Below are 25,643 nucleotides of genomic sequence, written 5' to 3'. Positions count from 1 at the left end.
GATTATTTGGTACTGGCAATGGTTCAACGTCCTCCAGCCCAAACATCGGAGTGCTGGGAATCACCAAGGTAAGGACGCACCGCTTTCCTGGCAGATTTGTGCTCCCTGAACAGAAGGCAGCGTTGAAGCAGCCCCGTTTGTATCCTGGGAGCTGTCAGTGATCAGCAATTGTGGACAGCAATTTAGGTACTTGAATTGGACCCCATTGATCCCACACTGGTACAGCTTCAGTGACCGATTTCCAAACCTGACCTCTGCTCTCTAACTTCATGATGGGAGCGCAGGGTTGTGGGGGACAGATTGGGCAGACTGGAGGGACCGAATATTCCCACGTCCTGTGTTCAGTAATGTGCGATCACCGGTGCACCCTGTTCTTGTCTAATCTGCAGCCGCAGGAGGCCATTCAGCCCATCGAGTACTTGGAAAGAGCACCCTAACCTAGGCCCACGCCCCCGACCTGTCCCTGTAACCCCACCTAATGTTTTGTACCCGAAGGGGCAATTTACTGTGGCCCAACCTGCACATCTTTGCGACTGTGGGAGGGGACCCACGCAGATTCCACACCCGAGGTCAGAATCGAACCCGGGTCCCTGGCAATGGGAGGCAGCAGTGCTAGCCCCTTTCATCTTGTTCACACTGATGTGGGAAAAGGTTTCGGCTGAATTGGCGTCGCCTCACACTCTTCTTGGGTAGCACTGAACAAATAGTCATTCAGTTCCGAAACCATTTTCCTTTGGCGAATAGTGGCATTTTGCTTTGACTTTATTGGTGACTCCCGCACCTTTGGCTTTGTTGCTGAATTTTACCAGGCCTGTTGCGTCAGTCAAACAGGAATTGACGTGCAGCTTGGGTGGATTGGCCACGCTAAATTGCCCCTTAATGTCCAAAAGGCTTGATAGGGTTACTGGGTTACGGGGATAGGGTGGAGGTGTGGGCTTAAGTCGGAAGCTCTTTCCAAGGGCCGGTGTAGACTCGATGGGCTGAATGGCCTTCTGCACTGTAAATTCTATGGCTTATAATATGTTTCCGCCAGGTGCCAATCTGCTGCCCCGTTTACCCATCATCGATCGGGTAAATTTTCCACGGGTCAATGTTTAACACGTACAGCCCTGAAGGCCTGTCAGTGATCCGCCCCTCCCGACCCATCCCCCAGCCACAAACATCCGAGGCTGACCTTTAATGCTCTTGGGAGCCATGGCACCATCTGTGTGCCAGCGCCTACAATCCAGGAAGAGGCCAATGGTTTATTTGTTCCCGGAATGGATGAGGGGGTTCCGGTAATCCCAACATTCATACGTCCAGTGGTTCTGTCCCATTTTGTCACACTCAAGTCGCCCTCTCGCTATCTCTGTGTCTTGGCGATAGAGCAGGTCTCTCTTCTGGGTGAAGGACTCTCCATTGGTGGGGAGCTGGTGGTGGAGTGGTCATGTCGCAGGCTTCGCCATCCATCGGCCCTCGCTCTGAGGGCCACGGCTTCAAATCCCACCACACCAGCTGGTGGAATTTACACCCCGCCAATAAAATCTGGAATGTAAAGCGGTCATGGTGTCCACGACAACCGTCATCCATTGGGTGGGAAGGAAATCTCCCGCCCTTACCCGGCCTGGCCTACATGTGACTCCAGACCCAACAGCAGTGCGGGTGGCTCTGAGCTGCCCCTCTCAAGTGGCTCATCAAGCCACCCCGTTCAAGGGCAATTAGGGATGGGCAACACGTGTTGAAAGTTTTTCCAGGCACAAGGGTGCTGGCAAAGGGCTAGCTGCTACCTGCCTTTGAGGTGTTGTCAAGTTCCAGATCTCAGTGCAGGTATGAAACTTGTTCCCACTCCTCATTCTTGATCCAGTGTTCAATACCCTTCATAAACCAGACACTCCCAGATCTGGATGTACTGTTGATCTTGGGTACAGAACGGGATGGGCTGAATGTGTGGTCCAGACTGTCTCGTGTTGTGTGGTGAGAGAACGTCCTTGGCTAATGGAGCTTTTCCCCCCTCCCCTCCACCCCCTTTCTTCTCCAGGTCGGGAGCAGGAGGGTGATCCAGTATGGAGCTGCGATGATGCTTCTGTTGGGAATGGTTGGAAAATTCAGCGCACTCTTTGCGTCCCTCCCAGACCCTGTCCTCGGGGCACTCTTTTGCACTTTATTCGGTAGGTTGGCATTGTTTTGACTCTGAAGTTGGGGGTGGGGGGGAGGGGGGGGGGGTGAGGTGTAGGTCTTCGGGGGCTTTGGGGTGTCACTGCACTGTCTGTGATGGGACCGAAACACTCCGTGTGGATGTGACAGCAATCTAGCCCCAGAGTTGCAGAGCTTGTCCGAGAGGGCGGGTGAGGCGGAAGGGACATGTGGTCATTGCGTCGAGGATAATACAGACTGCGTAGTGATTGTATTATTGTGGCAGCAGGTGCCGTGTCCTGTTCTACCCCCAGTGCAGTGGAGAGTAGGAATGGATAGAGATTGAGGACATTGAGAAACAAGATAACAATCTCCACTTGGGGCCAGAGGACTGATTGCGAATTGACCGAGATTTCGGACAGTGACTTACGTCTACAATCATAGACACTGGATGATGAACAAAAATGTAATCAGGACACAATCTATATTTAGATACTTGTCTGCATTTAGGACAGCAGAAACCAGCTGCCGCTCTCAAACCAGGACAACAGCAACCAAGCCAGCACCAAATTTAGAGCAATTTCCCACAGGTACACCTGGGTTCAAGGAACAATCAAAACCCTATTAAATCCTGCACTGTCAGACGGTCAGTACTGAGGGAGTGCCACACTGTCAGCGGGTCAGTACTGAGGGAGTGCCGCACTGTCAGAGGATCAGTACTGAGGGAGTGCCGCACTGTCAGAGGGTCAGTACTGAGGGAGTGCCGCACTGTCAGAGGGTCAGTACTGAGGGGCTGCTGCACTGTCAGAGGGTCAGTACTGAGGGAGCCCCGCACTGTCAGAGGGTCAGTACTGAGGGAGTGCTGCACTGACGGAGGGTCAGCACTGAGGGAGTGCTGCACTGTTAGAGAGTCAGTACCGAGGGAGTGCCGCACAGTCAGAGGGTCAGTACTGAGGGAGTGCCGCACTATCAGAGGGTCAGTACTGAGGGAGTGCCACACTGTCAGAGGGTCAGTACTGAGGGAGGCTGCACTGCCCCGAGGGTTAGTACTGAGGGAGTGCCGCACTGTCAGAGGGTCAGTACTGAGGGAGTGCCGCACTGTCAGAGGGTCAGTACTGAGGGAGTGCCGCACTGTCAGAGGGTCAGTACTGAGAGAGGCTGCACTGTCCAGAGGGTCAGTACTGAGGGAGTGCCGCACTGTCAGAGGGTCAATACTGAGGGAGCCCCGCACTGTCAGAGGGTCAGTACTGAGAGAGTGCTGCACTGTCGGAGGGTCAGTACTGAGGGAGTGCTGCACTGTCGGAGGGTCAGTACTGAGGGAGTGATGCACTGTCAGAGGGTCAGCACTGAGGGAGTGCCGCACTGTCAGAGGGTCAGTACTGAGGGAGGCTGCACTGTCCAGAGGGTCAGTACTGAGGGAGTGCCGCACTGTCAGAGGGGTCAGTACTGAGGGAGTGCCGCACTGTCAGAGGGTCAGTACTGAGGGGCTGCTGCACTGTCAGAGGGTCAGTACTGAGGGAGCCCCGCACTGTCAGAGGGTCAGTACTGAGGGAGTGCTGCACTGACGGAGGGTCAGGACTGAGGGAGTGCTGCATGTCAGAGGGTCAGTACTGAGGAGCTGCTGCACTGTCAGAGGGTCAGCACTGAGGGAGTGGTGCACTGTCAGAGAGTCAGTACCGAGGGAGTGCCGCACAGTCAGAGGGTCAGTACTGAGGGAGTGCCGCACTATCAGAGGGTCAGTACTGAGGGAGTGCCGCACTGTCAGAGGGTCAGTACTGAGGGAGGCTGCACTGTCAGAGAGTCAGTACTGAGCGAGTGCTGTACTATCAAAAGAGTCAGTACTGAGGGAGTGCCGCATTGTCAGAGGGTCAGTACTGAGGGGCTGCTGCACAGTCAGAGGGTCAGTACTGAGGGAGTGCCGCACTGTCAGAGGGTCAGTACTGAGCGGCTGCTGCACAGTCAGAGGGTCAGTACTGAGGGAGTGCCGCACTGTCAGAGGGTCAGTATTGAAGGGCTGCTGCACTGTCAGAGGGTCAGTACTGAGGGAGCCCCGCACTGTCAGAGGGTCAGTACTGAAGGAGTGCTGCACTGACGGAGGGTCAGTACTGAGGGAGTGCTGCACTGACGGAGGGTCAGGACTGAGGGAGTGCCGCACTGTCAGAGGGTCAGTACTGAGGGAGTGCCGCACTGTCAGAGGGTCAGTACTGAGGGAGTGCCGCACTGTCAGAGGGTCAGTACTGAGGGAGGCTGCACTGTCCAGAGGGTCAGTACTGAGGGAGTGCTGCACTGTCAGAGAGTCAGTACTGAGCGAGTGCTGTACTATCAAAAGAGTCAGTACTGAGGGAGTGCTGCACTGACGGAGGGTCAGTACTGAGGGAGTGCTGCACTGACGGAGGGTCAGGACTGAGGGAGTGCCGCACTGTCAGAGGGTCAGTACTGAGGGAGTGCCGCACTGTCAGAGGGTCAGTACTGAGGGAGTGCCGCACTGTCAGAGGGTCAGTACTGAGGGAGGCTGCACTGTCCAGAGGGTCAGTACTGAGGGAGTGCTGCACTGTCAGAGAGTCAGTACTGAGCGAGTGCTGTACTATCAAAAGAGTCAGTACTGAGGGAGTGCCGCACTGTCAGAGGGTCACTACTGAGGGGCTGCTGCACAGTCAGAGGGTCAGTACTGAGGGAGTGCTGCACTGACAGAGGATCAGTACTGAGGGGTTGCTGCACTGTCAGAGGGTCAGTACTGAGGGAGTGCCGCACTGTCAGAGGGTCAGTACTGAGGGAGTGCCGCACTGTCAGAGGGTCAGTACTGAGGTAGTGCCGCACTGTCAGAGGGTCAGTACTGAGGGAGTGCCGCACTGTCAGAGGGTCAGTACTGAGGGAGTGCCGCACTGTCAGAGGGTCAGTATTGAAGGGCTGCTGCACTGTCAGAGGGTCAGTACTGAGGGAGCCCCGCACTGTCAGAGGGTCAGTACTGAAGGAGTGCTGCACTGACGGAGGGTCAGTACTGAGGGAGTGCTGCACTGACGGAGGGTCAGGACTGAGGGAGTGCCGCACTGTCAGAGGGTCAGTACTGAGGGAGTGCCGCACTGTCAGAGGGTCAGTACTGAGGGAGTGCCGCACTGTCAGAGGGTCAGTACTGAGGGAGGCTGCACTGTCCAGAGGGTCAGTACTGAGGGAGTGCTGCACTGTCAGAGAGTCAGTACTGAGCGAGTGCTGTACTATCAAAAGAGTCAGTACTGAGGGAGTGCTGCACTGACGGAGGGTCAGTACTGAGGGAGTGCTGCACTGACGGAGGGTCAGGACTGAGGGAGTGCCGCACTGTCAGAGGGTCAGTACTGAGGGAGTGCCGCACTGTCAGAGGGTCAGTACTGAGGGAGTGCCGCACTGTCAGAGGGTCAGTACTGAGGGAGGCTGCACTGTCCAGAGGGTCAGTACTGAGGGAGTGCTGCACTGTCAGAGAGTCAGTACTGAGCGAGTGCTGTACTATCAAAAGAGTCAGTACTGAGGGAGTGCCGCACTGTCAGAGGGTCACTACTGAGGGGCTGCTGCACAGTCAGAGGGTCAGTACTGAGGGAGTGCTGCACTGACAGAGGATCAGTACTGAGGGGTTGCTGCACTGTCAGAGGGTCAGTACTGAGGGAGTGCCGCACTGTCAGAGGGTCAGTACTGAGGGAGTGCCGCACTGTCAGAGGGTCAGTACTGAGGTAGTGCCGCACTGTCAGAGGGTCAGTACTGAGGGAGTGCCGCACTGTCAGAGGGTCAGTACTGAGGGAGTGCCGCACTGTCAGAGGGTCAGTACTGAGGGAGTGCTGCACTGTCGGAGGGTCAGTACTGAGGGAGTGCTGCACTGTCAGAGGGTCAGTACTGAGGGAGTGCCGCACTGCCAGAGGGTCAGTACTGAGGGAGTGCCGCACTGTCAGAGGGTCAGTACTGAGAGAGGCTGCACTGTCCAGAGGGTCAGTACTGAGGGAGTGCCGCACTGTCAGAGGGTCAATACTGAGGGAGCCCCGCACTGTCAGAGGGTCAGTACTGAGGGAGTGCTGCACTGTTGGAGGGTCAGTACTGAGGGAGTGCTGCACTGTCGGAGGGTCAGTACTGAGGGAGTGCTGCACTGTCAGAGGGTCAGCACTGAGGGAGTGCCGCACTGTCAGAGGGTCAGTACTGAGGGAGGCTGCACTGTCCAGAGGGTCAGGACTGAGGGAGTGCCGCACTGTCAGAGGGTCAGTACTGAGGGAGTGCCGCACTGTCAGAGGGTCAGTACTGAGGGAGTGCCGCACTGTCAGAGGGTCAGTACTGAGGGGCTGCTGCACTGTCAGAGGGTCAGTACTGAGGGAGCCCCCGCACTGTCAGAGGGTCAGTCCTGAGGGAGTGCTGCACTGACGGAGGGTCAGGACTGAGGGAGTGCTGCACCGTCAGAGGGTCAGTACTGAGGGGCTGCTGCACTGTCAGAGGGTCAGCACTGAGGGAGTGCTGCACTGTCAGAGAGTCAGTACCGAGGGAGTGCCGCACAGTCAGAGGGTCAGTACTGAGGGAGTGCCACACTATCAGAGGGTCAGTACTGAGGGAGTGCCGCACTGTCCAGAGTGTCAGTACTGAGCGAGTGCTGTACTATCAAAAGAGTCAGTACTGAGGGAGTGCCGCATTGTCAGAGGGTCAGTACTGAGGGGCTGCTGCACAGTCAGAGGGTCAGTACTGAGGGAGTGCCGCACTGTCAGAGGGTCAGTACTGAGGGGCTGCTGCACAGTCAGAGGGTCAGTACTGAGGGAGTGCCGCACTGTCAGAGGGTCAGTACTGAGGGGTTGCTGCACTGTCAGAGGGTCAGTACTGAGGGAGTGCCGCACTGTCAGAGGGTCAGTCCTGAGAGAGTGCCGCACTGTCAGGGGGTCAGTACTGAGGGAACGCCGCACTGTCAGAGGGTCAGTACTGAGGGAGTGCCGCACTGTCAGAGGGTCAGTACTGAGGGAGAGCCGCATTGTCAGAGGGTCAGTACTGAGGGAGTGCTGCACTGTCAGAGGGTCAGTACTGAGGGAGTGCCGCACTGTCAGAGGGTCAGTACTGAGGGAGAGCCGCACTGTCAGAGGGTCAGTACTGAGGGAGTGCCACACTGTCATAGGGTCAGTACTGAGGGAGTGCCGCACTGTCAGAGGGACAGTACTGTGGGAGTGCTGCACTGTCAGAGGGTCAGTACTGAGGGAGTGCCACACTGTCATAGGGTCAGTACTGAGGGAGTGCCGCACTGTCAGAGGGACAGTACTGTGGGAGTGCTGCACTGTCAGAGGGTCAGTACTGAGGGAGAGCCGCACTGTCAGAGGGTCAGTACTGAGGGAGTGCTGCACTGTCAGAGGGTCAGTACTGAGGGAGTGCCGCACTGTCAGAGGGTCAGTACTGAGGTAGTGCCGCACTGTCAGAGGGTCAGTACTGAGGGAGTGCCGCACTGTCAGAGGGTCAGTACTGAGGGAGTGCCGCACTGTCAGAGGGTCAGTACTGAGAGAGGCTGCACTGTCCAGAGGGTCAGTACTGAGGGAGTGCCGCACAGTCAGAGGGTCAATACTGAGGGAGCCCCGCACTGTCAGAGGGTCAGTACTGAGGGAGTGCTGCACTCTCGGAGGGTCAGTACTGAGGGAGTGCTGAACTGTCAGAGGGTCAGCACTGAGGGAGTGCCGCACTGTCAGAGGGTCAGTACTGAGGGAGGCTGCACTGTCCAGAGGGTCAGTACTGAGGGAGTGCTGCACTGACGGAGGGTCAGGACTGAGGGGCTGCTGCACTGTCAGAGGGTCAGCACTGAGGGAGTGCTGCACTGTCAGAGAGTCAGTACCGAGGGAGTGCCGCACAGTCAGAGGGTCAGTACTGAGGGAGTGCCGCACTATCAGAGGGACAGTACTGTGGGAGTGCTGCACTGTCAGAGGGTCAGTACTGAGGGAGAGCCGCACTGTCAGAGGGTCAGTACTGAGGGAGTGCTGCACTGTCAGAGGGTCAGTACTGAGGGAGTGCCGCACTGTCAGAGGGTCAGTACTGAGGTAGTGCCGCACTGTCAGAGGGTCAGTACTGAGGGAGTGCCGCACTGTCAGAGGGTCAGTACTGAGAGAGGCTGCACTGTCCAGAGGGTCAGTACTGAGGGAGTGCCGCACTGTCAGAGGGTCAATACTGAGGGAGCCCCGCACTGTCAGAGGGTCAGTACTGAGGGAGTGCTGCACTCTCGGAGGGTCAGTACTGAGGGAGTGCCACACTGTCAGAGGGTCAGTACTGAGGGAGGCTGCACTGTCCAGAGGGTCAGTACTGAGGGAGTGCTGCACTGTCAGAGAGTCAGTACTGAGCGAGTGCTGTACTATCAAAAGAGTCAGTACTGTGGGAGTGCCGCACTGTCAGAGGGTCAGTACTGAGGGGCTGCTGCACAGTCAGAGGGTCCGTACTGAGGGGCTGCTGCACAGTCAGAGGGTCAGTACTGAGGGAGTGCCGCACTGTCAGAGGGTCAGTACTGAGGGGTTGCTGCACTGTCAGAGGGTCAGTACTGAGGGAGTGCCGCACTGTCAGAGGGTCAGTACTCAGGTAGTGCCGCACTGTCAGAGGGTCAGTACTGAGGGAGTGCCGCACTGTCCAGAGGGTCAGTACTGAGGGAGTGCTGCACTGTCAGAGAGTCAGTACTGAGCGAGTGCTGTACTATCAAAAGAGTCAGTACTGAGGGAGTGCCGCATTGTCAGAGGGTCAGTACTGAGGGGCTGCTGCACAGTCAGAGGGTCAGTACTGAGGGAGTGCCGCACTGTCAGAGGGTCAGTACTGAGGGGCTGCTGCACAGTCAGAGGGTCAGTACTGAGGGAGTGCCGCACTGTCAGAGGGTCAGTAGTGAGGGGCTGCTGCACAGTCAGAGGGTCAGTACTGAGGGAGTGCCGCACTGTCAGAGGTTCAGTACTGAGGGAGTGCCGCACTGTCAGAGGGTCAGTACTGAGGGAGTGCCGCACTGTCAGAGGGTCAGTACTGAGGGAGTGCCGCACTGTCAGAGGGTCAGTACTGAGGGAGTGCCGCACTGTCAGAGGGTCAGTACTGAGGGAGTGCTGCACTGTCAGAGGGTCAGTACTGAGGGGTTGCTGCACTGTCATAGTGTCAGTACTGAGGGAGTGCTGCACTGTCAGGGGGCCAGTACTGAGGGAGCGCCGCACTGTCAGAGAGTCAGTATTGAGGGGCTGCTGCACAGTCAGAGGGTCAGTACTGAGGGAGTGCTGCACTGTCAGAGGGTCAGTACTGAGGGGTTGCTGCACTGTCAGAGGGTCAGTACTGAGGGAGTGCTGCACTGTCAGGGGGCCAGTACTGAGGGAGTGCCGCACTGTCAGAGGGTCAGTACTGAGGGGCTGCTGCACTGTCAGAGGGTCAGTACTGAGGGAGTGCTGCACTGACAGAGGGTCAGTACTGAGGGAGTGCTGCACTGTCAGAGGGTCAGTGCTGAGGGAGTGCCGCACTGTCAGAGGGTCAGTACTGAGGGGTTGCTGCACTGTCAGAGGGTCAGTACTGAGGGAGTGCCGCACTGTCAGAGGGTCAGTACTGAGGGAGTGCCGCACCGTCAGAGGGTCAGTACTGAGGGAGTGCTGCACTGTCAGGGGGCAAGTACTGAGGGAGTGCTGCACTGTCAGGGGGCCAGTACTGAGGGAGTGCTGCACTGTCCAGAGGGTCAGTACTGAGGGAGTGCTGCACTGTCAGAGGGTCAGTACTGAGCGAGTGCTGTACTATCAAAAGAGTCAGTACTGTGGGAGTGCCGCACTGTCAGAGGGTCAGTACTGAGGGGCTGCTGCACAGTCAGAGGGTCAGTACTGAGGGAGTGCCGCACTGTCAGAGGGTCAGTACTGAGGGGTTGCTGCACTGTCAGAGGGTCAGTACTGAGGGAGTGCCGCACTGTCCAGAGGGTCAGTACTGAGGGAGTGCTGCACTGTCAGAGAGTCAATACTGAGCGAGTGCTGTACTATCAAAAGAGTCAGTACTGAGGGAGTGCCGCATTGTCAGAGGGTCAGTACTGAGGGGCTGCTGCACAGTCAGAGGGTCAGTACTGAGGGAGTGCCGCACTGTCAGAGGGTCAGTACTGAGGGGCTGCTGCACAGTCAGAGGGTCAGTACTGAGGGAGTGCCGCACTGTCAGAGGGTCAGTAGTGAGGGGCTGCTGCACAGTCAGAGGGTCAGTACTGAGGGAGTGCCGCACTGTCAGAGGTTCAGTACTGAGGGAGTGCCGCACTGTCAGAGGGTCAGTACTGAGGGAGTGCCGCACTGTCAGAGGGTCAGTACTGAGGGAGTGCCGCACTGTCAGAGGGTCAGTACTGAGGGAGTGCCGCACTGTCAGAGGGTCAGTACTGAGGGAGTGCTGCACTGTCAGAGGGTCAGTACTGAGGGGTTGCTGCACTGTCATAGTGTCAGTACTGAGGGAGTGCTGCACTGTCAGGGGGCCAGTACTGAGGGAGCGCCGCACTGTCAGAGAGTCAGTATTGAGGGGCTGCTGCACAGTCAGAGGGTCAGTACTGAGGGAGTGCTGCACTGTCAGAGGGTCAGTACTGAGGGGGTTGCTGCACTGTCAGAGGGTCAGTACTGAGGGAGTGCTGCACTGTCAGGGGGCCAGTACTGAGGGAGTGCCGCACTGTCAGAGGGTCAGTACTGAGGGGCTGCTGCACTGTCAGAGGGTCAGTACTGAGGGAGTGCTGCACTGACAGAGGGTCAGTACTGAGGGAGTGCTGCACTGTCAGAGGGTCAGTGCTGAGGGAGTGCCGCACTGTCAGAGGGTCAGTACTGAGGGGTTGCTGCACTGTCAGAGGGTCAGTACTGAGGGAGTGCCGCACTGTCAGAGGGTCAGTACTGAGGGAGTGCCGCACCGTCAGAGGGTCAGTACTGAGGGAGTGCTGCACTGTCAGGGGGCAAGTACTGAGGGAGTGCTGCACTGTCAGGGGGCCAGTACTGAGGGAGTGCTGCACTGTCAGGGGGCCAGTACTGAGGGACCGCTGCACTGTAGGAGGGACATTTCTGTCGAGGGTTTTTCTGATGGATATGTCTTTTTCGTGTAGGCATGATTACAGCCGTTGGATTGTCGAACCTTCAGTTTGTTGACCTCAATTCATCTCGGAACCTCTTTGTCCTGGGATTTTCTATCTTCTTTGGACTGATGTTACCGAGTTACCTGAAACAGAATCCCCTCGTAACGGGTAAGTTTGTGCACACTGTTCTGCGGGTTGGAGTCAAGCTGAGGCGTGCTGCCAATGGATTGAACAAGTCGGTACAGACGAGTGCCTTTGAGGAGTCCCCAGAGATACACTTCCTCGTCAAACAAGGTTGATGCATCAAGTCATAGAATCCGAGAATCCCTACAGTGCAAAAAGAGGCCATTCAGCCCATCGAGTCTGCTCCGACCCTCTGAAAGAGCTCCCTACCTAGGCCCACTCGCCTACCCTAACCCCACCTAACCTACTCATCCCTGGACACGAAGGGGCAATTTGTCACAGCAAATCCACTTCACCTGCATACCTTGGGAATGTGGGAAGAAACCCACGGTTGGAAGGGGCAATCCGCAAGTTGTGGAAGCCATTCACCAAGTTGTCCCAGGACCTGCTGCGGGGCGGGGTGGAAGCAGACGATTCGTGGTTGGCGCAATGAAGAGAGGGGGGGAGGGAGAGCAGCGAAGGAGGGGGCCGGGGGTAAAACACACAAGAAGACCGCGGGACGCAAGGGGATAAATCCGAGGAGCACAGGGCCTAGGGGCAAGGGATAGGAACAAGCCAGGGCCAACAGCAGGCCACAAAGCAGAGGAGGGCGAGCTGAATAAAATAACAAGGCACCAAGAGGGAGGAAGCAGGCAGCTGGAAATCTGCATGCCGGATCCCGTCTGCTCATACTCGACCAAATAACTTTCTTCCTCTTTGTCAGTAACACTCTTGTTAAATCCCCTTGCCTTCCTGGAACATCCATCTTTCTCTTTTAGTGCTTTTTCTGTCCAAACCAGAACTGAATCCTGATTGCATTCTGGAAAACACTACTCCCGGGTACAACACCCGTAACGTTCGAGCTAGAAATATGTGAATAGAAAACCAATTGTCAAACAGACTGTGTGAAAATCCAACAAAAACATTTTGAACCAACTGATCTCCCCTCATCCCATTGCCCAGCCCTTATATCGCCTTGAATGCTCTGACATTACAAGTGCGCGTGCAAGCCCTTTTTGAAGATTGTGAGGTTCCCTTCCTCTACTACCCTCCCAGGCAGTTCATTCCAAATTCCCATCACCCTCGAGGTGAAATTTCTTTCCCTCTCATCCCCTCTAATCCTCCTGCCCCTCACCGTAAAATGATGCCCCTTCGTTATTGACCCTTCAACTCAGGGGAAGAGCTGCTCACTATCCACCTTGTCCATGCCCCTCATAATCTTATCCACCTCAATCTGGTCCCCTCTCAGCCTACCCTGCTCCAAGAAAACAACCCGAGCTTATCCAGCCTCTCTTCACAGCTAAAATGCTCCATCACTGGGGCATCTCCTCTGCACCCCCTCCAGTGCAATCACATCCTTCCTGTGATGCGGCGATCAGAACTGAACACAGTACTCCAGCTGTGGCCTCACCAAAAGTCCCGTGCAGCTCCAACATAACCTTCCAATTCCTGTCTGACACCACTGGACACCGGCCTCCAGTCACACAAACATCTTCCTCCCACCTCTGTCTCAGTTTTGGATCCAATTTGCCACATTACCCCAGATCCCATGTGCTCTTAGCCTTCTTTATCAGTCTCCCATGTGGAACCTTGTCCAAGTCTTTGCTGAAATCCATATAAACTACATCAACTTCACTACCTCCATCCGTACACCTGGTTACCTCAAAAATTCAATCAAATTTATTGGGCATGCCCTCCCTCTGAAGCCACACTGACTGTCCCTGATCAAACCTTGCCTCTCCCAAGTAGTCTGTCCTTCAGAACTTTCCCCAATAGATTCCCGATCACAGACGTGAGACTCACTGGTCTGTCCTCCCCTGGTTTCTCTCGACCACCCTTCTTAGTTGTCCTCCAGTCCTCTGGCACTTCCCCTGTGGCCAGAGAGGAATTAAAAATCTGGGTCAGAGCCCCTGTAATTTCCTCCTCTGCCTCTCACATCAGCCTGGGACACCACGCATCCAGTCCTGGGGGTTTGCCCATTTTTAAGCCCAGCAAAACCTCGAGTACCTCCTCACTCCCTGTGCCAAACTGCTCAATAACCTCACAGTCCCTCTGTCTGAATTCTGTACCCACACCCTCCTCTTACAAAGTCAAGACAGGTGTGCAGGACTCATTCAACACCCGACCAATGTCCGTCTGCTCCATGTTCAGATTGCTCCCGTGATCCCGACTCTGTCCCTGGTTATCCTCGCTGATAGAATTTTCCATAACCTTACCCGCCAGTGCTTCCTCATGTCCCCTCTTTGCTATCCAAATTGTTGTTCTGTGTCTTCCCCCCCCCCCCCCCCCCCCCCCCCCCCCCCCCCGCACTTTCTATACTCCATGAGGGCCTCTGTAGATTTGCTCCCTTTGTACCTGTTGAAAGCCTCTCTTTTCCTTTTCATCCAGTCCTGAATATTCCCAGACATCCAGGATTCCCGAGACTTGTTGCTCCGACATTTCACCCTGAAGGGAGCATGTTGGGCCTGTACTCTCGCCAATTCCATTTTGAACCCCCCCCCTCCCCCACCCACTGTTCTGCTGTAGATTTACCCAGAAGTAGCTGTTCCTAGTCTACTTTGGCCAGATTCTGCCTTATTTTAATAAAATCAGCCTTCCCTCCCCAATCCAAAACCCTATTTGGCAAACCATCTTTTTCCTTCTCCATGACAAATTTAAAATGTGTTGTGGTCGCTGTCTCTAAGATGCTCCCCCACTGCTACCTTGAACACCTGTCGGGTGACTCTATTATTGTTTTTACACGTCTCACTGATTTTTTAAGAATTAATGTATGGGATGTGGGTGTCGCTGGGCTAGGCCGGCATTTATTGCCCATCCCTCATTGCCCATCAGAAGGTGGTGATGAGCTGCCTTCTTGAACCGCTGCAGTCCTTGTGGTGTAGATCCATCTACTGTGCTGTCAGGGAGCGAGTTCCAGGATTTTGCCCCAGCAACAGTGAAGGAACGGCCGATATATTTCCAAGTCGGGATGGTGAGTGACTTGGAGGGCAACCTCCAGGTGGTGGGGTTCCCAGGTATCTGCTGCTCTTGTCCTTCTAGATGGCAGTGGTCGTGGGCTTGGAAGGTGCTGCTTCAGGGGCCTTTGTGAGTTATCTTGTAGATGACATTGTGCATTGGTAGTGGAGGGAGTGAATATCTGTGGAAGGGGGAGCAATCAAGCGGGGCTGCTTTGTCCTGGATGATGTTGAGCTTCTTGAATATTGTTGGAGCTGCGCTCATCCAGGCGAGTGGAGAGTATTCCCTCACACTCCTGACTTGTGCCTTGTAGATGGTGGACAGGCTTTGGGGGGTCAGGAGGTGAGTTACTCGTAGTAGGATTCCCAGCCTCTGACCTGCCATGGTGACTAGTCCAGTTCAGTGAATGTATCTTGTTTATATCGACTGCACAAATATAGAAGCTTCTTCACATCATCACTGGCAAGGCTGACGGTGAGGGAGCGTTTCAGCCAAGTGACAAAGCCCAGACAGCAGCTTGCAGATGTGAAACAAGCAGTGACACATAGTGATTTTAACCGGATCCCAACAGTGTAGCGAGACTCCGACCCTCGTAAAGAGCACACTCTCCATGCCCACTCCCCTCGCCCTGCCTCCCTCACCCCACCTAGCCTGCACATCTTTGGACGCTAAGGGGCAATTTTAGCGTGGCGAATCCACCCAACCTGTCGACTTTGCTGGGCCATCAGTAACCAAGACCTCTTCAAGTTGCCTGAATTTAACTGCTAATGATTGACGCACTGTAAATGTGCTCAATCAGATGGGCCGGAGGGCTTTGCAGAAGCGTTGAAGGTCTGTGGTGGTGGAACCCATTTCTGTTGACGTGGATGTCTCTTGCACATGTGGCGGGCGAGTCTCTCCATTCACTCCACCTTGTGTTCATTCGACAGGCATCGCCGAGGTTGATCAAGTGCTGAATGTTCTGCTGACAACAGCCATGTTTGTTGGGGGCTGTGTCGCCTTTCTACTGGACAACACTATCCCAGGTAAGTCTCCAGGTCCAGATGATGTTCGGCTGCCCATGCTGCTGACCCGGCCTGCTCCGATATACTGTAACGCCGGCCCGCTGACTGGCAACCCCTTCCTGAAGCCCTGTCGCATTGCGGGGACTCCTGCCCCGCCGTCTGTCAGCGACGGTGGACTGTCCCATCAGGAACCAGCTGAAAGAACCTGGTGTTACCCCCTGTCAACATTGCTGAAACAGCCACCAGAGGGATGTTCTGGTGCCGGAAGAGACCATTCACATCAGCCTCCCTCCACCGGCAAAGATTTATTAAACAAAACCAGCCACTTATTCTAATCCCATTTCCCAGCACCCAGTCTGCAGGTCACAGCAATTGGGACGCAGACCCCAGCACTGTTCGGAACGGGCTGAGTCTTTTTCAGGCTCACCCACCAACTGGAGACAGTGAATTCCAGGCACCCATCGCCCTCTGGGGTAAAATGTTTTTCCCTCGTGTCCACTTCTAGCCAATCCCGCGAAATCTGTGGGCCCCAGGTAATTGCCATCAGCCCCTGAGGAGACCGGACCTGGACCCACCCCTGAACATTGTGCACAATCGGGATCGATTGCTGTCCCTGGGATCTCCCTGTGCACAAAACAGGCTGGCGCGTCGCCTTGTTTTAAAAAAAAATAAATTTAGAGTACCCAATTATTTCTTTCCAATGAAGGGGGAATTTAGTGTGGCCAATCCACCTGCCCAGCACATCTTTGGGTTGTGGGGGTGAGACCCACGCAGACACGGGGAGAATGTGCAAACTCCACACGGACAGTGACCCAGAGCCGGGATCGAACCTGGGACCTCGGCGCCGCGAGGCAGCAGTGCTAACCCACTGCTCCACCGTGCGGCCCTGGGCTGTTGCGTCTCCTGCGTTGTGATGCCGACTCCACAGCACTGACTGTGAGACGGGCTTTGGGGTGATGCGAGTTGGTGAAAGGCATTGTGTATTCATTTTGTCTTTGACTGGAGGTAAGAGACGGCCTTCCACCTCTCTCCTTTTTTTTCATTCACGACAGGGACCATCGAAGAGAGGGGTCTTCGCAAGTGGAAGGCCGGAGTCCCCGGGGCGCGATCCGTGGACAGCAAAGACACTTACAACTTGCCGTTTGGCATGAAATACTTGAGAAAACACAAACTTTTCAGCTACCTGCCGATCAGCCCGACGTTCACGGGATACGCCTGGGGCAGGGGCCAGGAGTCGAGCGGCGTTCGCAGGCGGGACGAGGGTGCCGAGGCTGCGGTATAGCATGCAGCCAAGCCAGCTTTGTTCCCCCTCTAGTTTTAGGATTTCATTCCACTGTTCAGTTTGTGCCCTCGGCCCCGGGTAGGGGGGGAATGGGGTTTGCTGGTTTTGGGGGTGGGGGGGGGTGGAGGGAGGGGGGGTGCGTCATTGTTTCCTCGTTTCCAACCCCCCCACCCCCCACCCCTCCACCGCTGCACCCCCCCGTCCCAAAAAAAAAACAGATGTGGAAAACCAAACTGTCTTTGTGTTTGGGCTGGGACTGGGGCCGAGCCTGAATGGTCAATTTCGAAGCGTGTGCGGGAGAATACCATCCTTTGGTGCAGGTTGACGGAACCTCGTCACTCACCGTCATCAATATTGCCAAAGCAGTGCCACATTTCCACTCTCTGCCCCAGTCAGGATACTACATAACCTACCACACAGGCAAGAGTGGGCGGGGGTGGGGTGGGCATGTTACCCGTGTGTGTGTGTGTGCGTGCGTGTGTGAGTGTGTGCGTGAGCGCGTGTGAACTCCATCCCGAGTGAAATTTCCAGCCTCGAGAATTCATTCCAATGGAGGACTGGGTCCTCCCATGCAGGATCTATCTTCCTCCGTCCTGCCTCATTCCAGTGTTTGTTTTGGTGGGGAATGCTTCTCTTTGCCAAGCCGTGTTTAATATTTGCCGCCTACCTCTGTGAGGTCCCTTTGTTTGAACTTCGCTGTGGCTGGGCAGGCCCCAGGGGGCTGACTCCTGAAAACGCGTCGTGGCGAATGCCACAAATTGCTGCCACTGCTCTCCCTGTGCGTTCTGCTGTCCCCTCTCACCTCCTTGCCTTGTCTCATTCATCACCCCCCCCCCCCCCCCCCGGACAAGGTGGATGTGGGAAGGGCGTTTAATCTCGTGGGCCAGTCCAGTACGAGAGGGCACTGTATTCAAATTAGGAGCAGCCCTATCGGAGAGAGACGAGGTTAAGTTTTCTCCGAGGGTTGTGGACTTTGGAACTCTTTCTCAGAAGGTGCTGAAAGTGGGGGCCACTGAGTATCGTTAAGGTGGTGATGGATTCTTGTTGGGCAAGGGGTGGGGGGCGGGGGAATCAAAGGTTATCGGGGGGGTAGACGGGGAATGTGGAACTGTAAACACAAACCGATGAGCCATGATCTTATTGAATGTTGGAGCAGGCTGGAGGGGTCGGCTGGTCCACTTCTCTCTCTTGTGTGAACGGCAGGTTGCTTTCATAAGCTGTACTGCCGTTGTTTCGAGTGAGAGATGGCGTTCCGACCCGCTGACCGGGTTGAGGTGACCCCTGGTCAGACGTTACTTCAGCTGAAGCACAAACCCTTGGACTGGCGTGTCTTGAGAATCCGCCCACAGGAATCCTCAGTATTAATAATCTCATTGAAGCCCTGCTGTTTCCGGATCTGAATACTGTCAATGCTGCTACGGGGACGGAGAACTGGCATGGGTGGGAAGCACGGGACATTTAGCAATCTGGGCCCAATCCGTTTTGAGGCCTTGTTTGCACGAAGTGGTCCGATGGGGCAGAACTGGAAGCCGAGGCTGCAACTACTACACTTGCTATCAAACCTTGGCAGCGTTTGGCACTTCGAAGATGCCACGCAGTCATTGTAACGCTGGGCGCCAGCTGGGCGCCAGGGCTGTCTGTCATTTGCCCAGAAACCACTGTGTATTGGTGTTATGTCTGAATTTTAAATGTGTGTGTATATATATATATATATATATATACATCGGACCATCTGGTGAAGTTGTCCTCCGCCTCCTGAAACTGCCACCTTTTCAAACGGGTGGGTGACGATTGAATGTTTTTTGTGATGTGGCAGAGGAACGAGCTGATTGGGACCAAGGTGGATTGTGTTCTCTGCCGCGCGGAGTTCCTGCGTGGAAGAGTCGATGCACCCAGCAGACCACAAGGGAACATTCCACCCAGGCACTGTCCAAACCTGCGTCCAGTCCCGTTAAATCCCGAATTCGGGATTGAGTGCCGCCTTCCCCTCGCACTATCATGCCCGTATCAATGCGAGTTCCTCGGTCCTTAAGTTAATTTACATCCTTGCTGGGGGGGGGGGGGGGGGGGGGGCAGAGCTGATCTTTAATCCGGACTCTCGCCAGCGAGCAGCAACCCATCTGGGTTTACCGTTTTCTCCAACAATGCGTATTTTTAAAAATTTTATTTATTTTTAATAAATTTAGAGTACCCAATTCATTTTTTCCGATTCAGGGGCAATTTAGCGTGGCCAATCCACCTACCCTGCACATCTTTGGGTTGTGGGAGCGAAACCCACGCAGACACGGGGAGAACGTGCAAACTCCACGCGGACAGTGACTCAGGGCCGGGATCGAACCTGGGACCTCGGCGCCGCGAGGCAGCAGGGCTAACCCAATGCATATTCTTGTTGTCACTCTTCTGGCCACTCATTGGGCCCCACATTGATAATGCAACATGGAATTGTGGGGCGGGGGAATGAGACAGGAAGTGAGCACGCCCTGTGGGTTGAATTCACTCTGCAAACACTTAACACCGCATTTGAGAAGCGACTTCAATCCTTGAGAATGGCACTGGGTTGGAAATGGAGCCTCGAAGAGGACTCCGCGCGAAGGGAGGCAGCTCACCCTGTTGACACACGACTCATTTGCTCCCCAGTCTTCTCGTTGGAGACCCCAAGCTGAGCGCAGCGTGGTCAGCGGTGTGCCCCTCTGAAGGACATTCGAATTTACGGAGGGCAAGTTTGAAAGTGGGGTCGGTCTTCATCTTCCACGGTCTGCCATCTGGGTGACGGGTGGGGGGGGGGGGGTGGATTTGGGCTAATCTAGCTGTGCCTCACATTGGATGGGAAGCGATCGACAGGTAGGTGGCAGTTTCGGGAAGCCACTTGGCAGTGTTAAGTCTATTGGTTAATGTGTGTTCTCAATAAAGCCATTTGCTGCCAATTCAGCAGCAAAGATGGTTCAGCAATTGTTTTGATGCTGTCGTAGTCGCTTTGTGTTTGTTATTGAGCAATCTTGTATTTCAGTTTTGTCGCCTTGTACTTCCAAATCAGCATGTAGAACTACAGAAAAGACAGCAATTGAATTTTTCTGACGTAGGTTTATGAACCGATTTCAAATCCCACGTTATCGGTGCTGCATTTGACAGGACCATTGTTGAACCATAACTGTTGATCTATTCATTCCAATTTTGTTTGATGATTAAATGTGAATAGTGGCTGTAAACTTGATGATGGAACAGTTTTCTCCTTGTTCTCCGAAACCTGTCACTCCATCTGCCCCTGTGTGACATCTGGACACGACTAATGAAGTGAAGGCTTTGGACATGGTGCTCCGCTGTCCAACGGCCGAAATGGCTCCGTGGATGAGGGACGGGGGTGGAGGGAAGGGCAAGAGGAGATTTGATAGAGGCGTTGAAAGTTTTGAAGGTGGCGCACTGGTCAGCGCTGCTGCCTCATGGCGCCGAGGACCCGGGTTCGATCCGTGTAGAGCTTGCGCATCCTCCCCGTGTCTGCGTGCGTCATCCCCCCCCCCCCAAAAAAAAGATGTGCTGTGTAGGTGCATTGGCCACGCTAAATTCCCCCCTTTCGGGGGGGGGGGGGGAGAGGGGAGTCAGAAGAGGGCACAGATTGAAGGTGGGATTGGCACTTGACGATCTGGATTTGGAACGCACTGCCCGTTATCGCGGCGTCTCCAAGTTCAATAACAGCTTTGAAGAGGAAATTGGGTAAATACTTGAATTGGGAAAATTTGCAGAGTTAGATTCGAGGAGCTGGGAGAGTGGGGCCAGCGAGATTGCTCTTCCAAAGGATGGATACAGACCCGGTGGACTGAATGGACTTGTTTTGTGCAGGACGATTCCAGTGCCATTGGCCCCCTGCTGTCTTGGCTCGACCAGTGTGTTGCTGAGAGCTGCTGACACACGGGTTAGCTTGCATCGTGCTGCTCTATTTTGCAGCGGCCACAACGGTGAGGAAATGACACTTCACCCCCAGGAGTAACTCCACTGGCAAATGGGGATCTCTTGCATTCAGACAAACTTTATTCTTGACAAAGGACAACTACATTAACATCACAGAAAATAGCTGACAATTAACAATTCTAAACAAAAGAAACACCTCTCTCTGATACCTTCTCTATCTCCAGTGAAGCAAAGCTTACAGGCCAAAAGCCACTTGTAAATAAAGTTAGCAAACACAGAGGTACTTGCTGTCAGTAAAGGAGAGAGACACTGGCTGTGTCTAAAAGCTGAAAGCTAAACTGCCTGTGACAGACTAGGCTTCGCATTAATTTCACAATCTCTCGCACAAAATGTTTTACGCCCATTTTACGTAGGCTAAACAAACCCCCTCAGTTATCTGAGCCACAGGCAACCTTTATATCAACAATAGTCAATTAGCCCTAGATTGGTAACAGTTAAGCGGTTATAATCAATGATAAGCCCACTTTTACAACACCGTAATTGCATCTTTTGCAGATGCACTGCCTGCCAGTGTGTCAAACGACAATTTTTAAAAGTATTATTGTAACACATATAATATATGTAAAGATTTCCTACATCACAGCGCTTTGAAAGATAGACTTGTATTTCCATCCCACTTTACACACCCTGCGATATCCCAAATCTTTCACATCGAATCAGCACTTCTGTGGGATAGTCGCTGTTGCAATGTGAAAAATGTGGCAGACAATTAGGACGCGGCAAGCTCCTGCACACCAGCCATGTGGCGATAACCAGACAACCTCTTCCTGGTCACAAGAACCGAGGATGGTGGCGAAGCTCGGCAGGTCCGGCGGCAGTGGGAAGGAGAGAACGTGGAGTTGGGCATTTCGAGTCCTTTGGCTGTTCGTCGGAACTGGAGGGAGGGAGAATATCTTAGACCTGCGAGGGATTGGGAAATGTAGCAATTTGGAGAACAAAAGACAGATGGCCTGTTGAGGGGGAGGTTGCATTGAGGAGATACGCGTGCGGGATATTTTTATGGGTTCAGGATGGATGAGAAAGGTCGCAGTCTCAAGCTGCTGAACCTGACGGGTTCCGAGGGGTGCGAAGCGTCCAACCTGAAGGTGGGATGCTGCTGCTACAGCTCCAGCTGGTTGGTTATGGGATTCGGAGGTCTGGATTCCCTTTGGGAATAGTTCCGTGGAATCTGTTGCATTCATCGGAGGGGGTGGTTGGGGCATCGGTTTGTCTAAATGACGGCACCTCCCAACTGCAGCAATCCCTCAGCACTGGCGCCGTTGGGAGGGGGAAGGCGGGGGGGGGGGGGGTGAACCTACAACATGCGAGCAACAATCTGAAGCCTTCTGAATACGACCGATGATGGCTGAGGTTACAGCTGAGGAAAAAGCAGCTGATTCTTGATGGTTGGGGCGGACTGGCATGGAGCACCATTGCTGCAGCTGGCAAGGCAGTCATGCAGCTGCGCGCGCTGCTGACTGCCCACTGTAACCCTAGGGCCATGGGTCGTATAGGTGTCCCCCCTCAGGGCACCCCCCCGGGTACTCTCTGGCCCCAGCTGACCCATCAGCGGGATGGGCACGCCCCAGCACAGCCAGTGCCATCTTGTTGGCTGGGATGAGTGTGTGTGGGGAGTGTCGTGTGTATGTGCAGCTGCAGCTTGTCAGCCTCCCGAGTGCCAATCACGGACCCGGCGAATCCCGCACCGTTTCTCACTGGAATCGATTGTGTTCCAGGTGACACCGGTGCCAGCCCCTCGACGGTAGCGGAAACGGTGCAGGTACGGCACCAGTTTTGCTGTCGTGGAAGCCCACAAATCCTGCGCCAGCGTTAACGCTTAGTCCCAGAAACAGAGAAACCTGCCCCACACTCTTGATTCAAGATCTATTCGAGGTACGGGCACCTTGGGTGCTGCCCTGCCCAGGACTGATTTTACCCCAGCAAATGTTGACGACAGAAGTTGGAGCTGGAAGGGTGGAGCGAGAGTGAAAATTGACAGGGACTAAGAGCACTCTTCAACTTAGCCCTTTGACTGTTCTCCCCTTCAAACTGCCCTGACTTGTGCGATGTCAGTGGTGGAGTGAGAACGCAGCTTCAATAAGCAGCAGATCTTTCTTAACCCCCCTCCCTCCCTCTCTCTCTCTCTCTCCCAGAAGAATTTCAGAGACTCTTTGCTCACAGGATGCCAAGGGTGTGGTTCGAAGGAATCAGGTTGTGTGGTGTTTGGCATCAGTTCAATGTCAAAGCTGAATGAAGACATGGGTTTACAAAATGCCCCATTGTGATCCACCACAAGGCTTCACATTGAATAACATCAGGACAAATCCACTCAGAAATCCCAATCAGGGTTGCACAAAAGTGGCATCATCTCTCTTCTCCCCCCCCCCCCCCCCCCCCCCCCCCCCCCGCTTCAGACAATGTTGTGGGATTTATTCTTCAACCGGCCAGGGAAATACTTCGGCATTTTATCAGAAGGATGGAACACACTGAACTCTCGCACTGGAGAATTAGCCTTGTCGATTGGCAAGCTCCAAAGCCAGGAACTGATGCCAAGTGCCACTTGATCTGCATCCTGGAGGTCATTCCTCCTGCGATCAGGCGTGGGAGCATTCCTCCTGACTTCAGTCATTCTCCACTGTGTAACTTTATTGTTCCAGCTTTGACGCTGGTCCTCAGCAAATGATGCTGGCAGCTTGCTGTTCTGTATTTCCCCGCCCCCAACCGCTGGTCATTTTGAACTTGGCCCTTCGATCGTTGTTCTGCTGGGACTTGGGTTTTCCTGGACCGACGGCAGCTGATGTTAAATTCTCTTACTGCCATATCGCTGGTGCCCGACACGGTGCTGCCCTCGTCGGCTCCACAGCCTCAGTCGCTACACCTCCGAGCGCCATTGCTGTGCCCCGAGTGTGAGCGAGGCCTTGCAGTTAGTCGATCGCAAGATGGGATCATAAATCCCCTTCGCTATCCAGGAATAACCAGAGTTCAGCAATCCCTTTGCAATCCCTTTCTTTCTCCTGCAGGGCTCAGCGGGGTTTTGAACTCTGAGATAATCCTCTCAAAGTTTCACTCGGCAAGTTAATTGAACATTGCGTGGAAAATAATGAGGCATTCGGTGTGGGGGGGGGGGGGGGGGGGGGGGGGAAGACGTCAGAAGGCTTCTCGTTAAATGGAATGAAGGTGCGATTGATGATTGAGGCCGCCCACATGCCTGGGCAAGCGCACAATTTCTTTCCGTCTGAAATTGGGGGAGAAAATGAAGTTTTGCCAACCCGTGCAACAGTGGTTTGCGACAGAGCTGTTTGTAGCATGGTGCAGATCATCCATACTGCCCTGAGTGTTGGGTGGGGTTACTGGGTCATGGGGATAGGGTGGAGGTGTTTGACATTGGGTAGGGTGCTCTTTCCAAGAGCCGGTGCAGACTCGATGGGCCGAATGGCCTCCTTCTGCACTGTAAATTCTATGATCTATGATACTGCCGCTCCACCAGTCCTACAGCCCTGCACCCCCCTCTCAGCAGTCCTCTCTCCCTCGGGAGAAGGCCAGTCACAACATGTCAGCTGTGCTGGTTCCTGGGTGCAGCTGTTTGAACTGCTCCTGGAGCGTGTGTGATGAAGCATCTCATGGCGAAGCACCCTCTTGTATTTCCATTGAATTTGCCTCCCTTTGTCCATTCGCCAGGGATCCCTTCTCAGATACAGAGCGTCAACCCGTCTTTTGTGACCCCCATCCGATCTTCAGCCCGGCGTAGGGTCCTGTTCCCACAGCGCCTCCATATTGAAGAATTCCCATCCTGCTTTTCATGTCCCGACAAAAGCTCCCCCCCCCCCCCCCCACCCCCACCCCTTTCCCTATCCCTGTAAACTTTCATTTTCACAGGTCCACTGCTCTTCCAATTCTGGCCCCTCCAGCATCAGGAATTTTCATCCCTCTTCCCTTGGAGTTAGCATCTTCAGGTGAGAGGGCTGCAACCTCCAGAATTTGTCCTTCAACCTCTGCTCTCTCAATCTTTATCCTTCTGAAAACCTACCTACCTGCCCAAATTTCTGACTGACCTCATCTGTGGCTTGGTGTTTCATTTCATTTGATCATTTTAAAAAAAAGTGTGTTCATCCATGGGACGTGGACAACACTGGATAGGGCAGCATTTATTCTTCCTACCGGACAGCCTGTGAGAAGGTCCACAAGGCCCTAAGGCAGCAACTTCCAAATGCGACCACTGTCATCGAGAAGGACAAGAGCAGCAGATACCTGGGAACCCCACCACCTGGAGGTTCCCCTCCAAGTCACTCACCATCCTGACTGGGAAATATATCGTCCGTTCCTTCACTGTCGCTGGGGCAACATCCTGGAACTCCCTCCCTAACAGCACAGTGGGTGTACCTACACCTCAGTGACTGCAGCGGGTTCAAGAGCAATTAGGGATGGGCTGTAAATACTGGTCTAACCAGCGAGACCCACACTCCAGAAACAAATAGGGGGGAAAAAAGTTGGCGGTCGGTGTGTCACTTTCTCAAACATGCTCCTCGACATCCGAGTGACTTGCTCATCTGCATATTCCCTCAAAGGTTTCAACACAAGACGCCCCCGACCCTCTGCTCCTCAGAGGGACCAGAGAATTCACCCCACCATTTCAGATTGATGACTTTGACCTCTCCTGCGCAACCCCCCCCAATCACAGAACTTGCCTCTGTCCATCCTCCCTCTGTACACGAACCACACTGTCACTTCATTGGCTCAAACCCTGTCTATTACAGTTCCACCTTCCCTCAATCCTGACCTTTTTCCGCCACAGACTGCCCCACCTGAGCGTTTCCGCCATTTCTTGCCCTTTTGGCTGGAGCTGAAATCAATGTTCTTCTGACCTATTTCAAGACAAGATCCTTCCAAATTCAGCCAGACTTGTTTTGTGGAGATGAGGTGCTTTGTGATCACCCCAGGAAGGAAAGGTGTTGTCTAGTTTCTGAGTTGGGACCCCTGTCACTGAGAACTGCAGAGACGGGAAAGAATGCAGCAAGTCAGGGATCTCCGTGTGGACATGGACCTGGATCTGAAGCACTGTGAGAGGCAGTGGCCCAGGCTTCAGGCCCAGTCTCGTTCATTTGCCTGCAGCTTGGGAAGCAGTAGTGCCCGCTGCAGGAGAAGACGAGAGAGAGGAGGATTGAAATGGCCACCGATGGGAACCGATGCAGGA

The 25,643-nt window shown here is 54.5% G+C and overlaps 1 protein-coding gene across 1 annotated transcript in view; it reads left to right on the top strand.

Annotated features, from left to right (window-relative positions):
• Positions 1-16,640, top strand: part of LOC140397071 (solute carrier family 23 member 2-like) — a 69,307-nt gene extending 52,667 nt beyond the window's left edge. The window contains 5 exon segments of the mRNA XM_072486104.1: positions 1-68; positions 2,018-2,147; positions 11,138-11,275; positions 15,154-15,249; positions 16,281-16,640. The exon segment at positions 1-68 is cut by the window's left edge and continues 38 nt beyond it. Coding sequence (XP_072342205.1) covers positions 1-68; positions 2,018-2,147; positions 11,138-11,275; positions 15,154-15,249; positions 16,281-16,510 — 662 coding nt within the window. The 3' untranslated portion in view covers positions 16,511-16,640.
• Positions 16,641-25,643: the final 9,003 nt, after the last annotated feature.

The sequence above is a fragment of the Scyliorhinus torazame genome, chromosome 20 (assembly GCF_047496885.1).
Source record: "Scyliorhinus torazame isolate Kashiwa2021f chromosome 20, sScyTor2.1, whole genome shotgun sequence".
Taxonomy (NCBI): Eukaryota; Metazoa; Chordata; class Chondrichthyes; order Carcharhiniformes; family Scyliorhinidae; genus Scyliorhinus; species Scyliorhinus torazame.
Note: the sequence above shows the minus strand (reverse complement) of the source record. Positions and strands in the feature narration are given on the sequence as shown.